Raw genomic sequence first — 23,747 nt, forward strand, 5'->3', positions numbered from 1 at the left:
TTTCTTACATTAGCCTGAGCCTCAGTTTCTTCCTCCATACAATGTTCATGACAGCACCTGCCCTGTCATAGGGTTACTCACTGGAGTTCACGTTGATCTTGTGCATTCTGAACATGATTTTGACCCAGTGAAAGTTATGAGTTATCAGTGTTAGGTAGCATCAATCTAATCAAGTAAAATATGTTTGTTTCCATGACAAAGGAAGAGGGATGTAACTGTAGTGAGATTGTCTCTTCTGTGACAGCTACAAATGAAGTCAATGGGAAGTGACACATTTTTCTGGGGAGCCTCTCTTGGTGACAGAGCAACGTAGCAGACACAGTTCTGACTTGCATCAGGCTGAGTGCTCAGAGGTTCTAGACTGCTCTGTGTTCACGGGGTTTGCCTTAGAGAGGCCGCGTTTGTTTCCTCCTCCACCCGAAGCCAGCTGGGCCTTCCCCAGCACAGCACCTAAGCCTTCTAAAAGCTAAACCAACATCCCTAGACTGGCTTCAGAGGTGACTCAATAAGTGATAAGGAAAAAGCAATTCAAGTGACAGAATGACTAACGAGTGGAGGTGTGTCTTTAAAGTTAGTTTAGAGAATACAATAGTGAATTCTTTTGAATTTTTGAATATATTCCTATATTGTAGGGAAAGGAGAAATAAGGATTCCTGGAGATAATTATTATAAATGATTTGTTTTTGTAAGGATCATGTGGATTTCAGACTCAACAAATTATTTTTTTTGCAGTAAGGCAAATACAGAAATGGTCTAGTTTCTTTGCCACCTAGAATGTTTAGCCAAATGCCTGTGGCTTTCTGAAAGGTATACAACCCCAACTTCATACTCTTGTGACCCAGGTTGAGAAATTTATCTCTTCTGTTTCCTTCAAATGCTGTTTGAAGCTGTTTATTTAACTCTGTGGTAAATTTTCATTGTTTTAGAAGTTTCCCTTATGAATCCAAATTTTAAGTGCATTTTCTAAGAAATGCCTTTATCTATTTTAATTCACTTATCAGGACGCCAGGGAAATGAAATGTGTTAGATCAAGTAGAACAACTTCCCTTCATTTTTAAAATGTGTGTGGTGTTCTGTCGTGGAAGGGTTTCTTTATAACTGTCTCTTTTTTTTTAACCGAAATCACTCAGGATGATCTCGAGTGCATAGGAGGTCAGTAAAGAAGATAGTGTCCTTCCTAAGTTGCATGTCTCAATGTGTAAAGATTAAGTACACAAGTAAGCTGAATTATTATTATCAATCATCGGTATAATTATAAAAATGAAAAATGTATTTAAATAAATGTGAGTTGATATTTTTAAGTTCTTACTGGTTGATAGACTTTAAATCTGCCAGGTTTCAAAATATTTGGAAAACTTCAGATATGCATGAAAATGCTTGCTGCCCTCTTTAGTAAGAGCTCATTAGCACTTTTATAGAAAATTAATAACTATGGACAGAGGATCTAATCCGAATATCTTTAACATACCTTCCACACACATCATTTTCTAATATACATTGTGCTGTTATGTTTCAAGTTTATTTTTTATCCTTTATTCTTCTATGTTAATGTGAGCAGCCTCCCACTCTGGTCATCTGAGCTTTCTTACTGTTACTGTTGGTTTTATACAAGCATCCTCAGCTACCTGTTTAGACTATTTTATAATGAGCCAGTTAGGTGAAGGGAAGCATGGGAAGGGATCCCAGGATGATGCCTGCAAGCAAACAATGAAATGAGACTGAATCAAGTTTGACACACAATGGGAAATACGGGTGAAAGCTACACATGGATGGGATGGAGGAAGCAAAGAAACAGGAGCAATAGGACAAGTTCAGTTCAGTCCATGGAAATGGAGAAGTGTAAATCGAAATCTGATCTGGCCTAGGAATGGAGGCCCCATAAGAGGGCTCTGGGTGTGGCCGAAGCAAGAGGGAGGAGCCAGCTCAGGTGCCAGGTTGCTGCACAGAGGAAGCTCTCCAAGTGGACTCAGAGAGGTTCCAAGAATGAACTCACTTTCCTCAGGTCCCACTGCTCAGGGAGGGAGAAGAGGTGAGCCAGGAGAGAAGAAGGTGGAGGGTAATCGCCACACCAGGCAGAATTAGCTCCCTGACAGTGCCCTTGACCTCTCTGAGCAGGGGTAGTCCACTTGCCAGAGCAGGGGAACGCCAGAGCAGGCAGGAAGTAACACCGTGATCCCAACCGCTCTTTTTATTTTCCAGCCGGTGGCAGTGGTACAAAAACCTTCTGAATTCACAGGTTCCCTCAATTAGTGGCAATTTCCACTGTGGCTTTTGACACAGACATATCTGACATTCGCTATCTGAGTCCTTAGTACACCTGTTCATTTTCTTCTCTGGACCCTCTTATACAAAGTTCTGTCCTCTGTCCTTAGCACCTCCTTCCCTGAGGTGACCAGCCCCGAGATTTCTCAGGTCTTTCCCCGCAGAACTGACAGAGGGAGCAGGAATAGTCCTCAAAACTGCAGCTCTGTTTCAGAATCTTCCCAGCAGGAAACAAAGAAGTTTTCATGTCGTCTATCCCTGAAAGGCCATGACCTTTGCCGGTGGAGTGGCGTGGAGGGGGTGGAGTGGACCAAAGGGTTCCTGTTAAGCCTGGTTGAAAGGTGGGGTCTTCCGTCAGCTTGCTCAGCAGGTTCTCAGAACCCAGGTCTCTGCATCTGTAACACAAAGCAATGATGATCTCTTCTCGACTGGATGTGATGCTCAAGGAGAGAAAGTGATAAATACTTCTTGTGGTCCTTGCCGTTTGCTCATGATAACAGTAGCAGAAAAATAGTAACTGTGATTAGCATGCATGGGGCGACTCACAAAAATGGTAGTTTTCATTGTGACCATCAGTAAATTATCAGTAAATTATCTTGATAACTATGTTATTTCTATAATTGAACATTCTTTTTTTCAAAGATTTTATTTATTTATGTTTAGAGAGGGAAGGGTGGGAGAAAGAGAGAGAGAGAGAGAAATATCAATGCGCGCTTGCTGGGGGTCATGGCCTGTAACCCAGGCATGTACCCTGACTGGGAATCGAACCTGTAACACTTTGGCTCGCAGCTCATGCTCAATCCACTGAGCTATGCCAGCCAGGGCTTTATAATTGAACATTCTTAAAAGATGAGTTAGTTTTAATGTAAAAGAAAAACAGCAAATGTGCCCCTTAGAATGAAACCGGCAGAGCAAAGGGAGCGGATCTGGGGCCAGCAGCGGCTGAGGGGTGCCCCGTTTGTGATTACCCTGGGTGCCCACCAGCACTTCCAGCCCGGCCTCGCGCCTCCTGGGACAGATAGTTGTCGTATTTGGAATGTCAGCACTGAATACGAATGTAGAGATACTCTTGTCGTTTGGCCTCCAGTTATTCTGGTGTCAGAGGAAAGGGACGAATTAGGCTTAGTAGAAAATTAGCGATGATGTATGTTTTATAGAATGAGATGACATTGGAATTCCTTAGCAATGCATGAGTTTACTGAACCTAAACTCCTGAATTTGAAGGATACTGGCGGCCTTTTCAGAGCTATCCAGTCCTCGTTGCCTGTGGTTTTAGTCCCTCTTGTCCACTGGTGAGGTGCAGAATGGTAACGAGAGGTTAATCTGTCCTTTGATTGGGGACCTGGACCCACCCCACATCACAAGGTCATTTTTCCTGCAGCGTGCACAGCTACACAAAGAAGGAGTCCTTGGCTATGAGAAGTTCTCATTTAAGACCATTCGAATCCAAAGAAAGACCAGATGAGGAGATAATAGTCCCTTACAATAGACGTTGTTCCTTGCATTGTATCTTCTTAGATTTCTTTAGCTGCAGGCAGAGGAAACCTACTCAGGTAAACAAGCAGGCAGTCCAAAGACAGGAGCAGAAGGGAGAGTGGAGAGACAGGTCAGGAAAGAATCCGGATGGACACAGGGTATCCCAGAGCAATGGGAAACCGGGGTGCTGCTGGTGTTCGGAAGTGAGGACAGTCATGTGGGACTTCGGCCATCTCTCCACTCAAGATCCAGAGTTCTGGAGGGAAAATTTGAATGAACCTCATGGGGGTCACATGCCCCGGACCCAGAAAAGCAGGATCCTTTTCATGGTCAGGCCCATGAAGACTGCTGCATAGGGGGATGGGCCGAGAGGGGACAAAATTACGTCACCAGAAGGGAATTCCATTGTCAGCACAAAAAAACAAACACATAAATAAATAACAGGATAGGTGTTACACAGGCCAAAAACCAGCACACGTCCGCCACACATACTCAGTTTCAAGTAGCCAAGAGTAAGAAAGGAATGAGCTCTCATTAGGGGATGATTTATTGAAAACATAGGCACACGTTCTTGATAGAACCGTTTACATTTATGTGTGTGACTTGTATGTTTTTGTGTATGCACACACACACACATTCCCCTCACACTTGACCCGTTAGTAAAAGTTTATTTGTGTGACTGTTGATACTAAAATAGTATCGGAGTTTAAGGCAGTAGCAGCTTTCATCACGGACTTCACACAAATTAGTCTGAAATTCCCAGCAGTTTGCCTTAAGGCATCAATTTCCCTGGTGTCAGGCAGACTTGTAATTGGGTTGTGATGCATTTGTAATGATATTTATTATCTTTCAAGTGTTTCTAGAAAACTAAATGAGACACGTAATTTCATTTGATTTAGATCTTCTGGGGTGTTTTCTGCTTCTTTCAGTATTAGATAGAAAAACAGTCATTTTTATTTTATCTTTCATTTCCATTTGCTAAACAATAAGACATGAATATCTACATGCTCCTAAGAGATATACATCATCAAATCTACTTAAAAAGAAAGTAAAACTCTGAAGGTCTGAATTTAATTTGAAAGTACACCTTGTTTTATAGGTCCTATAAAACATATTGGCATCTTTGGTTTTCCTGATGGAATTAAGGGTTAACAAAATAAAATATGCTGACTTTTCCATCTATCATGTTTATGTTGAGTATAATGATTATTTTTTTTTGGAGTTGCAAAGGGCTTTATAATTTAGCAAGTTGAACCGAGTCCATTGCACTGAAATGGGCTGAGACGTTGAAAGAGTTACTACTGGTCGACTTCTTCTGAGATCTATGTCCTTTTTTGTTACCAAGGAAACCGTTTCCAAATTCAGCTTAATCTGAGCCTGCCCAGCTGTACCGTGCCTAACTTGGACGCAGCTAGTGTTTTTCCACTCTCAGGGAACTGTGGTTCAAAACAGAGAGGAGGTGACAGGGTCAGCAGAAGATGGCTCATTCTTTACTTAATCACTTCCTTTTCGGTAAGAGAAGCCCGTCTTGTTTTCTGAAGCTCCAACATTTGAGAAGTTGTCCAGTGGAACTCCCTCTGATGAAAGGCTGAATTAAATCTGTCACACGACCACGGGCTGATAGCTGTGACCGTGGAGCCAGCTGCGCGGTCTCTCTCCCATTTTCTCATTTGTTTTAAACACAAATCGTGTGGAAGTTGGTCCCATGCCAGTTGCATGAAGGCCAAGGGGCCTGGATTAAATTAAGGTCTGAAGAACCCATGTGTCATTTAGATCTTTTATTTCCTCTAAGAAAAGGAATCATTTCTCTTGAAAATGCAGAGATTAGTTAACAGCTGTGTTGTTTCTGATTAGCTTTGAAGACTGAGAGGGTGGGATTCTTTTCAGGGTCTCTCTCAAGACCCCCGGACCCTCACTCTCAGCTTTTTGCTCGTCTGTGTGCCAAGATGGGAAGAAGATGTTTAAAGAACTGACGTGACGGAGCCTACTGTATTGCTCCTGAAGTAAATAAGTATTTTTATCGGTTTGTTTTTCTGGGTCGTTAGCCAGGATGCAAGGTTATGTAAGACGAACAAGGCATTCAGATGCAGGATAAACTGTGTTATGAATCTTCTAATTAGAATAAAGTTTCAGATATCTGGAAATGTCTAAGGTAATCAAGGAAATCCAAATTAGCATCAGAGAATAGACTACACGTGTCAGGAAAAATATGTATATAACTTCTCAAAAGTAAGGGGGAAAAAATCTCTTTTCCTAATGTGTTTCTCGAAAAGATCAGATTGTCCAAGAAGGAGCGCCGGAGCAACCGGTTCAGATCGACAAACTAGAATGAACCTGATGGTGGGTAACCAAGGTTCGGCCCCCTGATTACACTTAAAATTTACAACACAAACACGGGGGCCCAAATATTAATCTTCATTCCTCTCAAATCAGGCCATTACCCTGATTAGTCCTTAGTGATCGTGCTAATTCCCCAGTGCTAACACGCTTGACCTGCCTGTGAGCAGGTAAAAGCTGCAGAAACAGATTCTAAGTATCTACAACTTGATTGTTGTCTAAATATTTATATTTGCAAAGCTAATGAGTAATACTAAACCAATTCTAAATGTAATCCTTTTTTTATTTTAATTGTTGTTCAAGTACAGTTTTCTGTCCTTTACTCCCATCCCAGCCCACCCACCCAGCCCTCCCCACCTCCCTCCCATTTCCACACCCCCGCCAGTTTGTGTCCAGGTGTCCTTTATACTTGTTCCTGTAAACCCTTCCCCTTTCCCCCTGAAATTCCCCTGAAATTCCCTCCCCTCTCCCCTCTGGTCACTGTCAGCCTGTTCTCTGTTTCAGTGTCATCCTTTTTTAATCTGCAGGTATAAATATGTAAAACTATTTTCTAGGCTGTTTTTCAAGGAAAATAAAAGGTAGAAGTTCAAGGTGACTTTCATGTGCTGATATACAGAACTGAGTAGTAGCCCAAGGACAGAGCAGCCCAAAGACAGAGCAGCCCAAGTTGATTCAGGAGATACATGGGGAAAACACTGCCCATTTGTTTTATTTCACTGTTTTTCCTCGTGTCATTACCTCCCTTGTGCCCACAGAGTCGTTAATTGTGGAAGTTTGTTTGTTTGTGTTTTAAAAGGAAATTTACATGATCACTATAGAATCATGGAGCCCATGATTCTTGGTCCATGAAGAATTTAGTGTAACTAGTTCAGTTGGCTGGTTGATTTGGCTTGGTTTTGGTGTACATTTTGGGGTAAAACCTGTGGAGTAATCTCAGTCATTTTCAAATAAAGACAAATCTGCATTTGCCGGCATTGGGTGGTTGACGCCACACCCTCACGTACCCCACCTCCGTGGTTCTTACAGTGGCAGACAAGCAGGAAGCTGCCGTCTGACTCACTGGACTCATTTGAGTCACCTCACTTAGTCCTGGTTTAAATGACTTGTCCCAGTTGTGCAGCTGGTAGGAAAAAGACCCTGAACTTCCAAATGCAGATTCTGACTTACAATCCTTCATGGCAGCGACCAGTGCACAGAGGCGTTGAAGTAATTCACCTGATTTTCATGGTACCCTACAGAACTCGAGATACTTCAGTAAACGCATTGATAATTGTTCGTCCCTTTTCTGCTAATGTTCTTTACCCCAGTCTCTTTATCAAGTGTTTATGTATCCTCTTTTTAATTACTTGACTATTAGTCCTTGAACTTCTGCACTGTGATTTTTGAGGTTCCATTTCTGGTAGATTTTCAAAAGCTAAATAATCTTCAAGTCAAACAACTCCCCATTGTTTCCATGGAGGCACAGTAATTTGAAAGACCAAGTTCATTTCTTCACCGTGATGAAAGTGATCCACGGTCTTCATGGAAAGTTTAGGAAATGTGAAAACTCAAAATAGCAAAATCCTAAATGTCATAGTCTCCCCTGAATATAATAACTGATAATATTTAGGTCTACATCTCTAATCATTTTTCTTTAAAAATTTTAAGTCCAGTGCAGTTATTCTGGTATGCAATATCCATCCCTACTTTTACTTAACAATAAGACATGAGCAATTTTGCTTGTTATTGCAAACTTGAAAAACTCAGTTTTAATGGCCATGTGGTATATATTCAAATGGATGTGCCGTGATTTTTTAATCATACCTTATCCTTGCTAATTTATTGTTTCCCATCTTTAGCTGACTATGTCCTTCAGACCTGACTACCCCCGACAAATCTAGGATTCTAGATCCAAACTCTGATGTCACAGCATGTGTAAATCTAGAAAACCAATGTCAAGATGAACTTGACCTTCTTCCCTTCTGATGTGGTGCCCTTTTGTTATCTCTTCCTTTGTAGCAATGCTTGGCACCTTGATCACAGACCCCAAACTCCTTGGGTTTTCCCACAAAAGCCACTCCTATGCAGAATGTCGTGGGTCAGCTAACTGCAATGAAGGATTGAAGTGTTACAAGGAGGAACCATCACAGACATGACACAATTATTTATTGATTTGTTCCAACCCCTCTCCTATTTTCAATGTCCTGCCCAAAGGCCATTATAGCACTAAGCCTCTCTCCATAACACACGGTTCTTTGGAAAATATAAACCACACTTTTGGAGCAGCAGCTCTGGTATCCTTACTTTTTGGATATGGCCTCTACCAGCCTGCCTGCTTTTCTTACCTCTCTTGGATTAAGGTGAATGTATTTTCTCCATCCTGTTATGGAGACATCTTTATATAAATCTTGGGTAATATGTGTGATTGTTTTTAAAATAGAGTCCCAGAAAGTGAATTTCTGGATGAAACAACATAAACTTATTACTCAACAAATATTTGCTGAGTGCCTACTATTTGCTCTTTGTACACATTAAATTTATAATGCAAGTGCTTCAAACCCAGGGCTAGTGAAAATTTAAAACTTAGTACTTATGTGATGAGCACTGTGGGTGCAGCACAGGCCTCAGAGCATAACAGGTACCACTTCACACTAGAATCACATGCATTCTAGAGTATGCGTTACCCTCCTGGTTGCATCTCAACATAGAGAACCTATCATCACACTCTGCCTTTCATGTTGGACTTTCCTAAAGCTAGGCTGCACAGTCTCGGTCATTTCTTAGTTCGATCCTATTTCTATTCTGGAGATAAGTCTAGGTTGATAATTTAGTCATTTCATTTTTCGGTGTGACATACTTCAAATGCTTAGCTCTTCCATGTCATTTCTTCACCCATTTGATTTTTAATTGCCAGTTTGAAAATAATTCAGATATTCAGATAGAACACTACTTTCTTGAAATTGGAGTCTTTAGCTAAGGCTCGGACAATCTGCTTGCTGCAAACCCATTAAACGGCTCTTGGCAGCCCTGGATATGACCAAGGTGGCAGGTTGACCAACTCCAGGAGTTGGACGTTTTGTTGGCATTTCATGAGAAGCTGAGGAATAAGTAGAAGGGAAGGGAGCATTTGTTTTGTGACAGGATCCATTGTTCTGCAGTGACGTTAAATTGGAGGAGAGCTGTGGATCTGGGGAAGTGGAGCAAACAAATCCCTTAATACGATGTAAGAAGAATAGGGCGTATTACCCTGTGGTGCAGCACCAACCCTGCTGCATAGTAACAGGTACTGGTGGGTGCCTTTTCCCAGGCCGGGAGTGGTTTCAGAATAGCTAATGAAATTCATTACTCATTGGAAAGAAAAAGAGAGTAAAAAGTAATATAAAAATCCAGTCCAATTCAGGGTGATCTTGGCACATGCCTCATCCCAGTTGGTGCATTTCCAAGGAGAAGGAGGTGCATTAAATCCAGCAGGGACAAACTCAACCGTTGTAAAGCTGTAAATCAATGCCGCTCCGTTGCCAGTTGCACTCAATGTCTCTGCAAGCAGCAGTAGTGAGAAATTAACTTCTCCCACCTTCCTTGTATACATCTGTCTCTTTGACCAAGGTGCTGAACAGATAGCTCTCTTGTTCCAGAGAGGTCTATGCGCTCCATAGCCTAGATTCTTCCGTCATAACAAATTGATGGCCAACACCACCAAATTGCAGGCTCTAGATGACACGAAATATATTATCGTTATTTTTATTTTTAAACCTCATGTCCACAGTAATTATAATACGTTGAATGTCTTGAAAGTTACACATCGATTAACAAACACATTCCTTGGAAAGACTGAACTTAAGTAACGTATCTGCTTCCAGAACTTGACTTAATGAATTATATAAAGCAGGTCTGCCAGGTTGTGCAGCCCCATGTCAAATTAACCTCAGCCAACATTTTAAACAGAAAAGGCTCAATAAAGGTCATTGATTGATTGGATGGTATGTCATATCTTGAAATGAATAAATAAAAATCTATCTTCTGACAGACATTTACATCTGTTGCAAGTTGTGCCTTCTATTGGACATATCAAGGGGAGTTTAAAATTTAGTATTTCTGTGGTTTTATTGATAACCTGTGCCTTGTGGTATCTGATTTTCCTTTTTTAAAAATATATTTTATTGATTATGCAGCCTTTTCCTTTTATTGAAAATGGGACAGTTGTCCCATTTTCCCCCTTTCATTCCCCTCGGCCTTGTACCCCACTCCCACCCGCATTCCCCCCTTCTTAGTTCACGCCCATGGGTCATACATATAAGTTCTTTGGCTTCTCCATTTCCTAGACTATTCTTAACCTCCCCCTGTCTATTTTGTACCTACTATTTATGCTTCTTATTCCCTGTACATTTTCCCCTGTTTCTCCCCGCTCCCCCACCCCACCAATAACCTTCCATGCAATTTCTGTGATTCTGTTCCTGTTCTAATTGTTTGCTTATTTGTTTTTTTTGTTTGTTTTTTAGGTTCGGTTGTTAATAGTTGTGAGTTTGTTGTCATTTTACTGTTCATAGTTTTTGATCTTCTTCTTTTCCTTAGATAAGTCCCTTTAACATTTCATATAATAAGGGCTGGGTGATGGTGAACTCCTTTAACTTGACCTTATCTGGGAAGCACTTTATCTGCCCTTCCATTCTAAATGATAACTTTGCTGGCCCTGGCTGGTGTGGCTCAGTGGATTGAGTGCCGATCTGTGAACCAAAGGTTGCTGGTTCGACTCCCAGCCAGGGCACATACTTGGGTTGCAAGCCAGGTCCCCAGTAGGGGGTGCATGAGAGGCAACCACACATTGATGTTTCTCTCCCTCTCTTTCTCCCTCCCTACTCATCTGTCTAAAAATGAGCAAATAAAATATTTTTAAAAAAATAAATAAATGATAGCTTTGCTGGATAGAGTAATCTTGGATGTAAGTCCTTGCCTTTTATGACTTGGAATACTTCTTTCCCACCCCTTCTTGCCTGTAATGTTTCTTTTGAGAAATCAGATGATTGGGAACTCCTTTGTAGGTAACTCTCTCCTTATCTTTAATCTTGGGTATTGTAATTATCATGTGCCTTGGGTCCAACTTCTTTGGGACTCTCTGAGCTTCCTGGACTTACTGGAAGTCTATTTCCTTTGACAGATTAGGGAAGTTCTCCTTCATTATGTTTTCAAATAAGTTTCCAATTTCTTGCTCTTCCTATTCTCCTTCTAGCACCCCTGTGATTCAGATGTTGGAACGTTTAAAGTTGTCCTGGAGATTCCTAAGCCTCTCCTCATTTTTTTGGATTCTTGTTTCTTCATTCTGTTCTGGTTAAATGTTTATTTCTTCCTTCTGCTCCAAATTGTTGATTCAAGTCCTGACTTCCTTCCCGTCACTGTTGATTCCCTGTGCATTTTCCTTTAATTCACTTTTAATAGCCTTCACCCTTTCCTCTACTTGGCAACCATACTCAAACAATTCGGAAAGCATCCTGATTACCAGTATTTTGAACTGTGCATCTGATAGGTTGGCTATCTCTTCATCACTTAGTTGTATTTTTTCTGGAGCTTTCATCTGTTCTTTCATTTGGGCCATTTTTTGGTGTCTTGGCAGTCCTGTCACATATTAAGGGGCAGAGCCTTAGGTATTCGCCAGGGAGGGTCAACCCATATAGCTGCATCATGGTGCTGTACATGGGTGTGGAGTCCAAAAGAGAACAATGCCACTTGCTGAGCTCTGGCTTTCAGTCACTTGCCCCACTACCTACAAGCAAATTGGACCCTTCTGGTGGTGATTCCCAGGTGGGTGGTTTTGTGTCTGTTCTAGGACCCCGTTGGTCTCTGAATGAACTCTCCTGTGAGGTTGGGAGTTTCTCACACCACTGCAACTCCCATAGGTTTTTACAGTCAGAGGTTTTAACCTTTATTTCCCCATGCTGGAACCCTGGGTTGCATGGTCTGTCTCGCTCCTCAGTTGTTCCTCCTGGTTTTACCCAGTCAAATGTGGGACCACTTGCTCCATCAGTTACCAACTTGCCCAGTCCATGAGCTGCCATCTGGCCCACTCCAGTCTGTCCTCCAGCCATCACCTTGCTGCAAGCCCTCTCCACCCTGGCTGCCCATCTCCACCCTTCCTACACGTGTCTGGATAAATGTTTCCTCTTTAACTCCTTGGTTGTCAGCCTTCCATACAGTTTGATTTTCTGGCAGTTGTGGTTGTTTTTTGTTTTAAATTTATTGTTGTCCTTCTTTTGGTTGTGCAAGGAGGCACACTATATCTACCTATGCCACCATCTTGGCCAGAAGTCATGAACCCTGATTTTCCTATTGTGCTCTTTTAAATGGCATTAACTTTGGATGGAAGGTGGGCCCTCTTGAAATGTCTCCTTTGAAGGTCTTCTTGTCTCCAGCTTATTCATTCATGCTGTAGATCCCAAACAATGGGAATTGAAATGAAAAAGACAGTGCAGGCAAGATTGGAGGAGGCCTCTTAAAACATCTTGATGTCATTTGCCTTTAAGTCTACCAATTTCAACACACGTACTAAGCCACATTCTCACATGATGGCGTGAAGGACAGAAAGAAGAGGGAAAGTGCTAGTGGCTACACCGTGAACCGTTGGCATGTGAGACCAAGAGGCGTCAAACCCTTCAGCTGAAAATTCACAGCAAGGGGAAGGGATGTAACCAACCAAATCTGCAACTCAGATAGCTTACAGGTGGTTTTAAATGAATCCTGTTTAATATGCTACATTTAATATACAAAAATTATATCGGGGGGAAAAAAGGGAGTTCCAGAATAAGTCATGTGTTTCAGACGCAAAGGCCTTTTGGAGCAGTTGGTAAAATAAATGTGTGATTTTGCAGGGGAAATAGGTCGTTGAAAAGGACTGTGGAGGTCCATAGCTGAACTGCAGTGAAATGCCATCACTTAAATACTCACTGAAAGTCAACGAAAAGTAAAATGAAATAAATGTTTGTGCCAAACCGAACATCTGGAGCCTGCATGCCTCTTGAACTATCATTCTGTCATCATTGGAATTAATCTTTTTGCCTGGGGAGATGGGGAATTGGAACTTAAAATCAGTCTAAATAAAGTATATCAAAAGACATGGATTTTGGAAGGATTTTTGTTTAATTACTCGCATTGTGCGATAGTATGTCTGTGGCTTCTACTTCAAAATGTTGAAGGTTTCACAGCTCTTTCACTCAATAGATTATGTTGGGCCACTAAATTTCTTTTTTTCTTCCAATATTGCATGGAGTTCTGTGTTTTTATTTGCTAAACCTAGCAGTCTTACTTGAAGGGCCCTTCCAGGAAAATTATTCAGTCTACGTTATACTCGGTTTACTTAAGCATTTGTAAAATGGGTTTGGTTTCCTTTTGTTTTGTTTCAATGCAGAAAATACATGAAAATCCTTGTTACTGGTCCACTGAGTTACATTTTGTTTTGTTTCATTTTTTTATACTTGGAAAATCATCAGAATAAACATTGTTACTCTCAGGAGCCCACTAGAAATTATTGAAACTGTCAATAAACATTTCTTGAGATTTACCAGCACAGATCTTGCAAAGAAAGTCTTAAAAATGGGAGCTAATTCTGTGCTTTGCAGACTGGAGAGGGTCAAGGTTGGTGAGAAACTGTTGATGTCATTGATGTGAAAAGGGAAAAAAGGAACTTTTTTTTTTTAATTTACAAGGTCAGTCCAGCATACATATTTCCTGGTGATCACTCCATCTTCCAGGGGCTTTAAAATAACCCAAACAACCATTTGTTCTCACTTCAGCTGGCGTAAATGCTTCATCAAAGGGCCAAGGGAACTCCGCTTGTGGCCTTGGTTTTCCAGCATTTCTTGGTAACACTGCAGTCTTTCTTCTGGGCTCCAGCGATGAGAAGAAACGCACCCACCCTGTAATAAAACAATCATACCTTCACCCACTGGCATTAATCTTTTCGGTGCTGCGGGCAGTTTCTCTGAGGGAAGTGCCTTTCGTCTCGGCTTCAGGGCATTAATGCAGAGTGATTACCGAACTATCTTCCAGACGCTTCTCCATTTTCACCGCACTGTGTCTATAATAGTTACGTTGTTCAATTATGTCAGAATTCCCCAGCTTCTCTCTATCGTGACTAAGAGGCTCAGGGCCAAGCAATTCATCCTGACACAGGATCCATGCTCCAGTGACATTGAAGGCAGCCTGTGATCCTGTGATTGCCAGCATTTTAAAACAGACTCAAGTAGACCTCCCTGGGAAGTATCTAATTCAGCAAAAGTGATGATCACCATCACAATACTGTAGCAAGTAACAGAAGGCCTCTCTTCCCATGGACAAGGGTAATGGTTACATAAACCTGCAGTGTATGGATGTGATGGGGCTAAAGACAGTGAACTTTCGAGGCTCAGTGTGGATAGCTTGAACTACTTAGAGAGAGGTCAAGTATTTCTGGATCTTCTCCTGTTATTTCAGATCTTGAAATAATAGTTACGTGGCTTAGCCGTACTTGCCTGGTGTCTCTGTGACTCTATTGGAAGGGTTGCCAATGCCAGAGTAAGCCTTGGTGATACAAGAAATAGCCCTGGCTGGTGTAGCTCAGTGGATTGAGCATGGGCTGCGAACCAAGCATCGCAGGTTCGATTCCCAGTCAGGGCACATGCCTAGGTTGCAGGCCATGGCCCCCAGCAACCGCACATTGATGTTTCTCTCTCTCTCTCAGTCTTTCTCTCTCCCTTCCCTCTCTAAAAATAATAATAAATAAATAAAATCTTTTAAAAATATTTTTAAAAAAAGAAGTGAAACACAACCAGGCATGGAGATTAAATGTGCCAGGAGTTAATATCATTTTCTCTTTTCCTACAGCAAGAAAAACCCAGGCTTCTCGAGCCTTTGGATTATGAAACTGTCATTGAAGAACTTGAAAAGACACATCAGAATGATCCCCTTCGAGACCTCCTCTTCTTCCCCAGTGACGACTTCTCAGTAAGTGGGCTCTTTTCAAACCATCAGAGCTCAGGGGGGCCCCGCAGGTGACCCTCCCAAAGGTGTTTTCTTCCCTTGGAGAGTAAGGGGAGTGCAGCCTTTCCTACGGCTACCCTTCCTCACGGTCAATGCACAAAGAATCCACATCCGGCAATTTCAAGGGCCCAGGCACCTCGTAGTTGTGGAAGATCGGTGCTCGGGGACATGGTGGCCCCTAGGGATGGGGGTGGCGTGGGGTTCTGCCAGGGTCCAGCTAGAACTGTGTCCCTGCCAATGAATGGGTTTCTAACCACTGTCCCATCTGGCCTCACGGCTTCCCTCAGGCTGGTTCTAACCGAAAGCTCCCAAGCGATTGTAATGAATCAATGGCAAAGGTGGGACTCTCTTGGCACAAAAGATGTAGTTCCTAAAAATCACCCTGAATCTGGGGTGCCCTCTAAGAAGGAAATGAGGAGGCCTGTGGGCAAAAACAGATAGTCCGGCACAATTTCATAGAGGATTTCTGATCTTCAGGATAATACTCCTCGGCACACAGACTGCTCTTGGGGTGGTAAAGAGAATGAATGAAAAGGAAATTTGTTTCAGAGAGAAATTAGTAAAGTTATGGATGCTGCCCTGGCTGGCATAGCTCAGTGGATTGAGCGCGGGCTGCGAACCAAAGTGTCGCAGGTTCGATTCCCAGTCAGGGCACATGCGTGGGTTGCAGGCCATGACCCCCAGCAACCGCACATTGATGTTTCTCTCTCTCTCTCTTTCTCCCTCCCTTCCCTCTCTAAAAAAATAAATAAAATCTTTTAAAAAAAAGTTATGGATGCTGAGCACCCACATGTCCCAACCATTCTATCTGTGGTCATTGCAAACATTTAAAAAACATTAGTAAATATCCAACTACAAAAACAGAGATCTCAATGGGCAGGTGGTGAGTTTCCCTAAAAGAAAGGTACTCTCAGACATCACCAACACGGGCATTTGAAAACAGAGGAAAAGGCAGCTCCAGGGTCACCCTGGGAAATGGCCGTTGTCATGGGAACCCCTGTCGAGCTCTGGGCCCTCAGAGCCCACACTTCCCCAAACGGCCCCAAACCTCCATACCCTCCCTTAACTTGGGGGCAGGTCTGCCTTCTGGCTTCTAAAGGTTCATCGTTTCCGCCTTCCTCCGTGGACTGATAAAAAAAGAAGGTATCATGAAAGCTAACTTTCTGTTCCAAGTACAAAGAAGGATGGGAGGAAGGAGACAGACTTGTAGGTAGGAAGAAAACATTCTTCCAATCTTTTTCAGAATTTTAAGTGTCTCCCACAGCAGCATTTGACACACTTGAAGAGAGGCTTATCTCGTGCAGAAATCTCATTTCCGTGGTTGGACCAGGCCACAGGGTCTTGAACTGCAAACACAAAGTTGAACTATGTCTCATTTTCTTAATTCCACATCCTCATTTTCTCTTAGACAGAAGGCAAGCTTAACAAACAGCTTTTTTCTGTCAAACATCAATATACACACACACAAAACAAATCTCAAAACTTTGGAGAACCCTTCCTTCTAGCTCTGTTATTCAGAAACATGTCAAAATCTGCTCCGAGCCTCCCTAACGCGAGAAGAGAGCGGAGGCGTGTAGATGGAATGAAACATGGGCACTGAGTTTGACTTCATTGAGGGGCATCTTCCCACACTCGCTGCAGTTAAGAAAGGCCTGACCATGGTATGACCTTTGCCATCCCTAAATGGTGTGCACAGAACACATGATAACGCACTTTTTTTTATTTTCCCTCTGTGGACATTGCAGTAAATACACTAAGTTCTTTCATCCTTTGCCTGCTCACAGGCCTTCCGTGGCCACCTCCAGCACCATCAAAGTGAAGGGCAAAAGCGTTAGCATTGCCCCAGGTTTGTCCAACATCTGATCCTTGTCCATTCCTCAAGACCATGCTCTCCCGCCTCCCCCCGACGCTCACCCCGAACACCCACAGGTGTCCTCATTCCCAGCTGAGGTCACACACTAGCAGGGTTCTGAATGGAACATTCTGTCACCCCTCAGCCTATGTGCCTCCTTCACTCATTCAGCAGATGTACAATACTGCACGTGAGGCGTGAATCTCAGAGTGGGGGAAGAGCAATGATTAGACGGAAACTACCCTGTTTTAATGGAGCTTGCCTTTGGGTGGCAGGAATCCGGCAAAAACAAAAACAAAAACAAGTAAACCAATGAATTCACAAGATAATTGGGACACAGAGCAGTTGTGTGAAGAAAATGAGACAGGGCCATGCAATAGGGACCGACTACAGGAAGAACTGAGCTGGACTGGGTGGTCAAGGACAGCACCTCTGACACGGTGACATCTGAGCTGGGTCTTGAGTCCTGGAGGAGGGCCCACCATGCTAAAACCTGGGGAGGGTGGGGTGGGGGGGGGAGGGGTGTCTCGGGCTGAAGGAAGCCACCACGAGGCCCCAAAGAGCTCTGAGATGGAAGGTGGTGGGGGCAGACGGAGGGAGTGGTTACTGAGGAGGTCCGGCAAGGACAAGATAGGGCTTTGCACCTTATTCCAAAGGCACCTGGCGAGTCACTGAGGAGTTCCAAGGGGGACAGATGACCTGGTGCATGTTATCAGAACATCTAACAGGGTGGGGAGGACCCTGGGAGACCAGGTGGGAGAGCAGATTCCAATCAGCAGGCACTCGAGGGACTTCTGATGCCACCGAGTCCCTATTAGCAGAAAATGTCACCTCAGAAAAACAGCTACATTTTTATTTGCATTAAGCACCCGCTAAATCAAAGGATAATGTCAAATATTATTACTATACAACATTACCAGTTTTTGAGCAAGATTCAGATGGATGGTTAGTTCTTCCTCTTTGCTGCCCTACGAAGTAAGAGTTGATAAACGGTGGCCCGTGGGCAGCCTGCTGCCTATTTTTGTGTGCCCTGTGAACTAAGGATGGTTTTTATGTTTTTTTTAACACTGCCTTGTTGTATTTTCTTCACCAAACTGGTTAAATAGTGCAAGGGAAAAAAAGCTTATTTTGTAACTCATAACAATTACATGCAATTCAGATTTTGGCATCCGTAAATGAGGTTTCCCTTGAATCCCATGATGCCCTTCTCTTCGCCTGTCGCCCACGGCTGTTTTCATGACCCCAGGGCAGAGGTCAGCAGGGCTGCGGTAACTACGGCAGGGATGGAGGACCCTTAAAAATTGATCTGACCCTTTATGGAAAACATTTGGGGAGCTCTGTTGTACAGATCCCTGCTAACACACATTGTGTTCACGTTTTGGGGTTTTCATCTTCCTCTGTGTGGAATAAAGAGCTTTCCTTAGGCCCTGGCTGGCGTAGCTCAGTGGATTGAGCGCGGGCTGCGAACCAAAGCATCACAGGTTCGATTCCCAGTCAGGGCACATGCCTGGGTTGCAGGCCACGGCCCCCAGCAACCGCACATTGATGCCTGCCTCTCTCTCTCTCTCTCTCCCCTCCCTTCCCTCTCTAAAAATAAATAAATAAATTCTTAAAAAAAAAAAGAGCTTTCCTTAAAAGCCCTCTGCCCCGTCTGCTCCATCCACAGCCCATGTCACATGGCAGGGGTCACCAGCAGCCAGCCTCCTGGTCACCGGGCTAGATGATCATTCCCCGGGCTCCTCCCTGAGTGATGGTGAGGATTGTGTGGGGTGTGTGCGGACTGTTCCCGCTCACCCAATGGGCGGCAGAATTAGATGACCGCTCCGGGCCTAAGGTGTCACAGGGTGGAAGTAAGGGGAGGAGCCTCAACTCCTCCCACTCCTCCCACTCCTCCCCATGGCCCAGAATCCAGCTCACTTCGGTGTTCCCACATTTCCAAGCACCCACACTTAGAGCAGACATCCTTCATGGCTTGGTTTGTTTAATCAATATTTATTCAGCACCCACAAGGTGCTGAATATAGAACGGTACTTCCTAGACGAGCGAGACTGACAGGAAAAACAAAAACCCTGTGACTAAGAAGTGTATGCCCTAATATGGATGAAAAACAAAGTCGATGAAGAATGCTTATAGTTCAGAAATACCAAGGAGCCCTGCGTTGTTTCTCTCTGTCCACGCTCCTGGCCCAAGCCATCATCGTCATTTTGGGCCTAGACCCCCAGAAGTGGCTTTTAAAGGGTCTTCCTGCTTCTTTCCTGCCTCTGCTCAATTCATTTAAAGAAAGCTGTTAGAAATGCAAGTCAGGTCATGCCAGGCCTCCGGTTAAAACTTTCCAGTGGGTTTCCATGGTCTTGAGCACCCAGTCGAGCTCCTTCTTGCCTTCGTCCCAGTCATCCGGTTCCTAATGATCTCTGAACCCTTACCTCCCAGCCCTGTTTCTGGGACACCTACCATCTTTCTGCTCCCTGAACCTGCCACATTCATAGGGCCTTTACCCTCTCTGCAGGCCAGTTCCTGTTTTTTATCCGTGGTTCGGTTCAAATGCTACCTCTGCGAGATCACGTCTCTGACTCCAACCAACATTGCCCTGCCCCTCCCTCTGCGCTGCGCTGTCCCATCAGCTGGCCAGCTTCTCTTTGTAGCATTTATCACTACCTAGAAAGCTCTTGGGTTCCTTTTTCCCTCCTCATGTTGCTTTTCGTTAGCACGTAAACTCTAGGAGGGCAGGGATGTCTTTTGTTGTGATCATTGCAAGACCCCCCGCAACTAGAGTGGTCCTTGGCACAATGCAAGTGGAAAAAATGAATATTTATGTCAGAACCCTTTAGGTTATTAGTTTAAAATATAACTTCAATTCTTTGAGTACCTCTAGGAACCAAATGGCCATTCTGAAATGAAATTTGAGAATAAACAGAATGAAGTAACCGGCCTTTCCTGAGGATGAGGAAAATGACCATTAATATACTTTCCTTCTTGACACCACTCAACATATCACATTGAAGAAGTAGCATTAAGAGCCCCTTTCTCCTGAGGCTCATTAGTACAGTGCCTGGCTAACTTCCTCCCTGTAACACTTAATGAACTTATTCACACGCTTTTTGTTACTAGGCAAGGAAGAAATCCATTTATAACTGTATTTCCAGTACTCAACACAATGTCTGGCTCATGGGCATACAGTAAAGCTTGCTGAACATTGAATTAAAACCGTCTTCCTCCAGGTTAAGGGGCTGAAGTAGAAGCATCTTCATTATCTTGGCACAGCAGGTAGAAATAGTTTCTCCTGGTGTGTGGGTTCCGAGAGCGGGCGCCATGGTCTTCTGAGTGACTGTTGATGACTCACCAGAAAGTAGCTTTTTAGATGCACTCGCTAACCCAGTTCAGAAATGCACTACTTCAATAATTACATTATATTTCTGTTCTTGATTTTCTCATCTTTTTTTGAAGCTGGTGACAATAGAAGCTTCAGAGACCCCAAATGAAGAACTTAGTCACCAAATGGCATCTTAGCGAACTAGGCCAGGACAGTAAGAAAGAAAAGGAAAGCTGAAGGACAGTTGCGGGGCCACGCTGAATCATATCACGGAGGGATTCTGTTCAAGGAGAGGCAGGTACAAAAGGGCAGAACAAAAAGTGAGAAAGCCAGAAATGAGTTTCTTGCCCTGAGAAAGACACAGAGAGCCTGAGGTGAAATCATTTCTGGAAGTTGTGGACCTGAAGTAAGAAGGTACACAACTCCACGCCGCTAGCAGTGCCCCTCACACCACGAGAAAGCGTCATCTCCTTGATCCCAGTGCTGCCCACACCAAGAAAACGGCTCTCTTGCAGCTCAGCCTATGGCCCTCGTTCTGGGAGCTAAGCTGTGAACCTCACCCATATAAACAAGGGGCAGTGCGTGCATTTGAAAGGTCATACTTCCAACACGGGGCAGTGCCATTGTCAAAGTCAAAGGTCTATCTACACACCTGAAGTAGCCTGTTTAGAGAGTTACGAGATCTTCTCGCAGTTCTTCTTTATATTGAATCCCTTGTGCATGTCAGAATTAGTGTCTCTGGGCTCTTCAATACATCCTGCGGTTTTCATTGGCTCGCTATTATTACTGAGTGAATGGTGATTTTTTAGCACACCAAAGGCTTGTTCTTTTCATAGTATGTTTTTAGCTATAAAAAGCAACTGGTGTATGGGGATTTCCAGACTCAACCACGTGGGTCATTTGGTGAGAGGAAGCAGCAAGGCCTTAATATTCTTTTTCAATTGCAAAGCAGAAAGGTCATGAGTTTTTTTTTTCTTCTTCTTACTTCTCTTACTGAGACACAACTTAACATTTCACAGGAACCTCAACCTCTTTTTAATCCTTGGCTTCTGAGGCTTTAAATGGCTCACAGTGTTCATGCGAGAACACTATAATTGCGATTTAAAAGCTAAGTAATAGTCTTTGTCAAACGCGGCTATTTCTAAGTTATAATATCCCGCTCATTTACAAGCTAATGAAGCTGAGATTTGAAAAGGCTCTTGTTCAAGGATGGAGCATAACTGCGAGGAGAGAAATCAAACATAAGCACCTTGACTTTGGTGTTAAAGAGTTTCTATCTAAATAGCATACTTTTGGTCAGCTGCTTCTTAGAAAAATATGCCGCACAACTTGAGAGAAGTATTCACTCCCCAAATCCCAGGGTGAGTGGTGTCATTACATAATTGGTACGACAACGAAATGACTGTAGCGTGCTTATTTCAGCTCAGTAAGAATGTGTGGACATATATCCAAATACAGGCCCGCACACCGCCGGTCACAGCCAGCATTGCTCACGATAGCCCCAAAGTGGAAACACCCACACGTCCGTCACGTGGTGAATGGGTAAACAATTCCACCTGAAAAGCAGTGAAGCACTGACACATGCTGCGACAAGGAGGAAACTTGGAAACATTATGCTAAGTGAAAGAGGCCAGTCACAAAGGCCATGTGTGGTATAAGTCCATTTACAGGAAGTGTCCAGAATAGGCAAATTCACAGAGACAGAAAGCAGATTCATGATTGTCAAGGGTTGGGGAGAAGGGAGATTGGGAAGTAACTGCTAATGGGTATGGGTTTCTTCTGGGCATGATGAAAATGTTCTAAAATGACATAGTGATGATGGCTGCACAACCCCGTGAGTGTACTCAAACCGGTGAATTCTAAACGTTAAAGGGTGAGTTTTGTGGTATGTCAGCTTAGTCTCAGTGACACTGTTATTTAAAAAAAAAGAAATTGTTCTAGACACGTCTGTGTTCAAGTACTTCATTCTTTAAAAGAATTACACAAAAGTATAACAAACAGTAAAGAACATGGCAAAAGACATTTCATTTATTGTTATAATTTATTTCCAAAGCAGACTTAATGTGGCTTGCCTATATGCAAAAACCAAACACACACACACACACACACACACACACGGAAAAGGACTGACTTCACTCATCACTAGCAGAGCTTTCGGTTCTAAAAGATTCTCTAGTTGAGCTGCCAACTTCATGCATGGTACAGGCAGCAAATCCTACAGTTCAGAGAAGAGAAAATGTAGGTTGCATGAATTAGAGAAGATTTTTTTCAGAAGCAGCTGACACCTGTACTAGAGCTGAGATGAGGAAAGAAAGGAGTTGTCGGCGAGGCAGGGAGCGTGGGCAAGGCTTGGGTGGCATTGAGCCCACAGGAATAAGGGACGTGAGCAGCCGTGTGGGAAGGTGCTACAGCAGGGTGGCCACGGCAGGTCAGCTCGTGTCTGAGGCCCATTGCGCCGTGTCTGCAGGCCTCACAGGCCACTGTGCCCTTCTTTGCACAGTGAGCTCAGACAACAACCTCGACTCCCTGCCAACGGAAGGACCTGGTGCCTAAGTGTCTATATACTGGAGCACTGGGTTGATTCATGCTCACATTTTTCCATACATAGAATGTTTTGTCCTCATCTCCTTAGAGGGGGTGAAACACATTTTAAAGACTGGAAAATGAATCCCAAAAAAGAAGTGAAATGACTTGTTCAGTGGTTTCCAGTCCAAGAGTAAAACTGGAACCGGGTCTGCAAACCTCCCCTCTTGGACACATGAACACTGCAGTGGAGGCGTCCCCATGTCCTCATGCTCAGCTTGGCTGGATGAGGACAGCTGTCCAGTAATGGGCCACAGCTCCCTATCTGTGCGTTGCTCATATGGTTTAACTCCAGCAAAACAAGGACTTTCCTCCTAAAGCCCAATGAAGGTATTAAAGTGGTATTCTCATGTACTTGAAAAAAATAAAATCAAATGACACTGTTCTGAATATGGTAAAAAAAATGTTTTTCAAGCAGCTAATGCAGCAGAAGTGCCTGCTCTACTAAAATGACAGACACCATCAGTGTTAGTCTGAGCAACTCAGGTGAAGATCACTTCCAAACATTTGCTTAGGTTGGAACTGACGGTGAAGTGTTACTTAAGAGTGCCTGCTGTGAGCCTCATTGACTTCTAGGCTGGGACTGGTGACTACAAACCCCATCATGCATGTCCTCTTTTTGGAACAGCTGGGATCTACCGTGCTGTCGCAGGGAGCTGTGCTCAGCCCCAGAACAGGAAAAGCGGACCGTTTCTTAGACTCTGACAGTGGCCTTTGGTCACTTGAGAAATGGCCCTGATGTGCTTGGAATGAAGTCCTCTGTGGTCATTTTTGTCAGCAGAATGGTGACGGACAAGGCCACCAAGACTACCCACTGCAGAACAGAAGGAACCGGAAGGTGGCAGGGCCGTGGCCTAAGATGTCTGAATGTTATGGACCTGAAATTCCAAACCCGGGCCTGCATGCATTGTTTCATAAATTAAAATGATAGTTTCCACTTCC

The 23,747-nt window shown here is 43.5% G+C and overlaps 1 protein-coding gene across 4 annotated transcripts in view; it reads left to right on the plus strand.

The window, feature by feature from the left end:
* The window catches only part of DOCK10 (dedicator of cytokinesis 10), a 227,440-nt gene that overhangs the window by 89,435 nt on the left and 114,258 nt on the right, over positions 1 to 23,747 (plus strand). For all 4 annotated transcript variants that reach the window (XM_045853121.1, XM_045853131.1, XM_045853114.1 and 1 more), the window contains exon 2: positions 14,905 to 15,024. In XM_045853121.1, the coding sequence (XP_045709077.1) occupies positions 14,905 to 15,024 (120 nt within the window). The remainder of the gene's footprint in view (positions 1 to 14,904; positions 15,025 to 23,747) is intronic.

The sequence above is a fragment of the Phyllostomus hastatus genome, unplaced genomic scaffold (genome assembly GCF_019186645.2).
Source record: "Phyllostomus hastatus isolate PE091 unplaced genomic scaffold, TTU_PhHast_1.1 phas_contig_137, whole genome shotgun sequence".
In the NCBI taxonomy this organism is placed as follows: domain Eukaryota; kingdom Metazoa; phylum Chordata; class Mammalia; order Chiroptera; family Phyllostomidae; genus Phyllostomus; species Phyllostomus hastatus.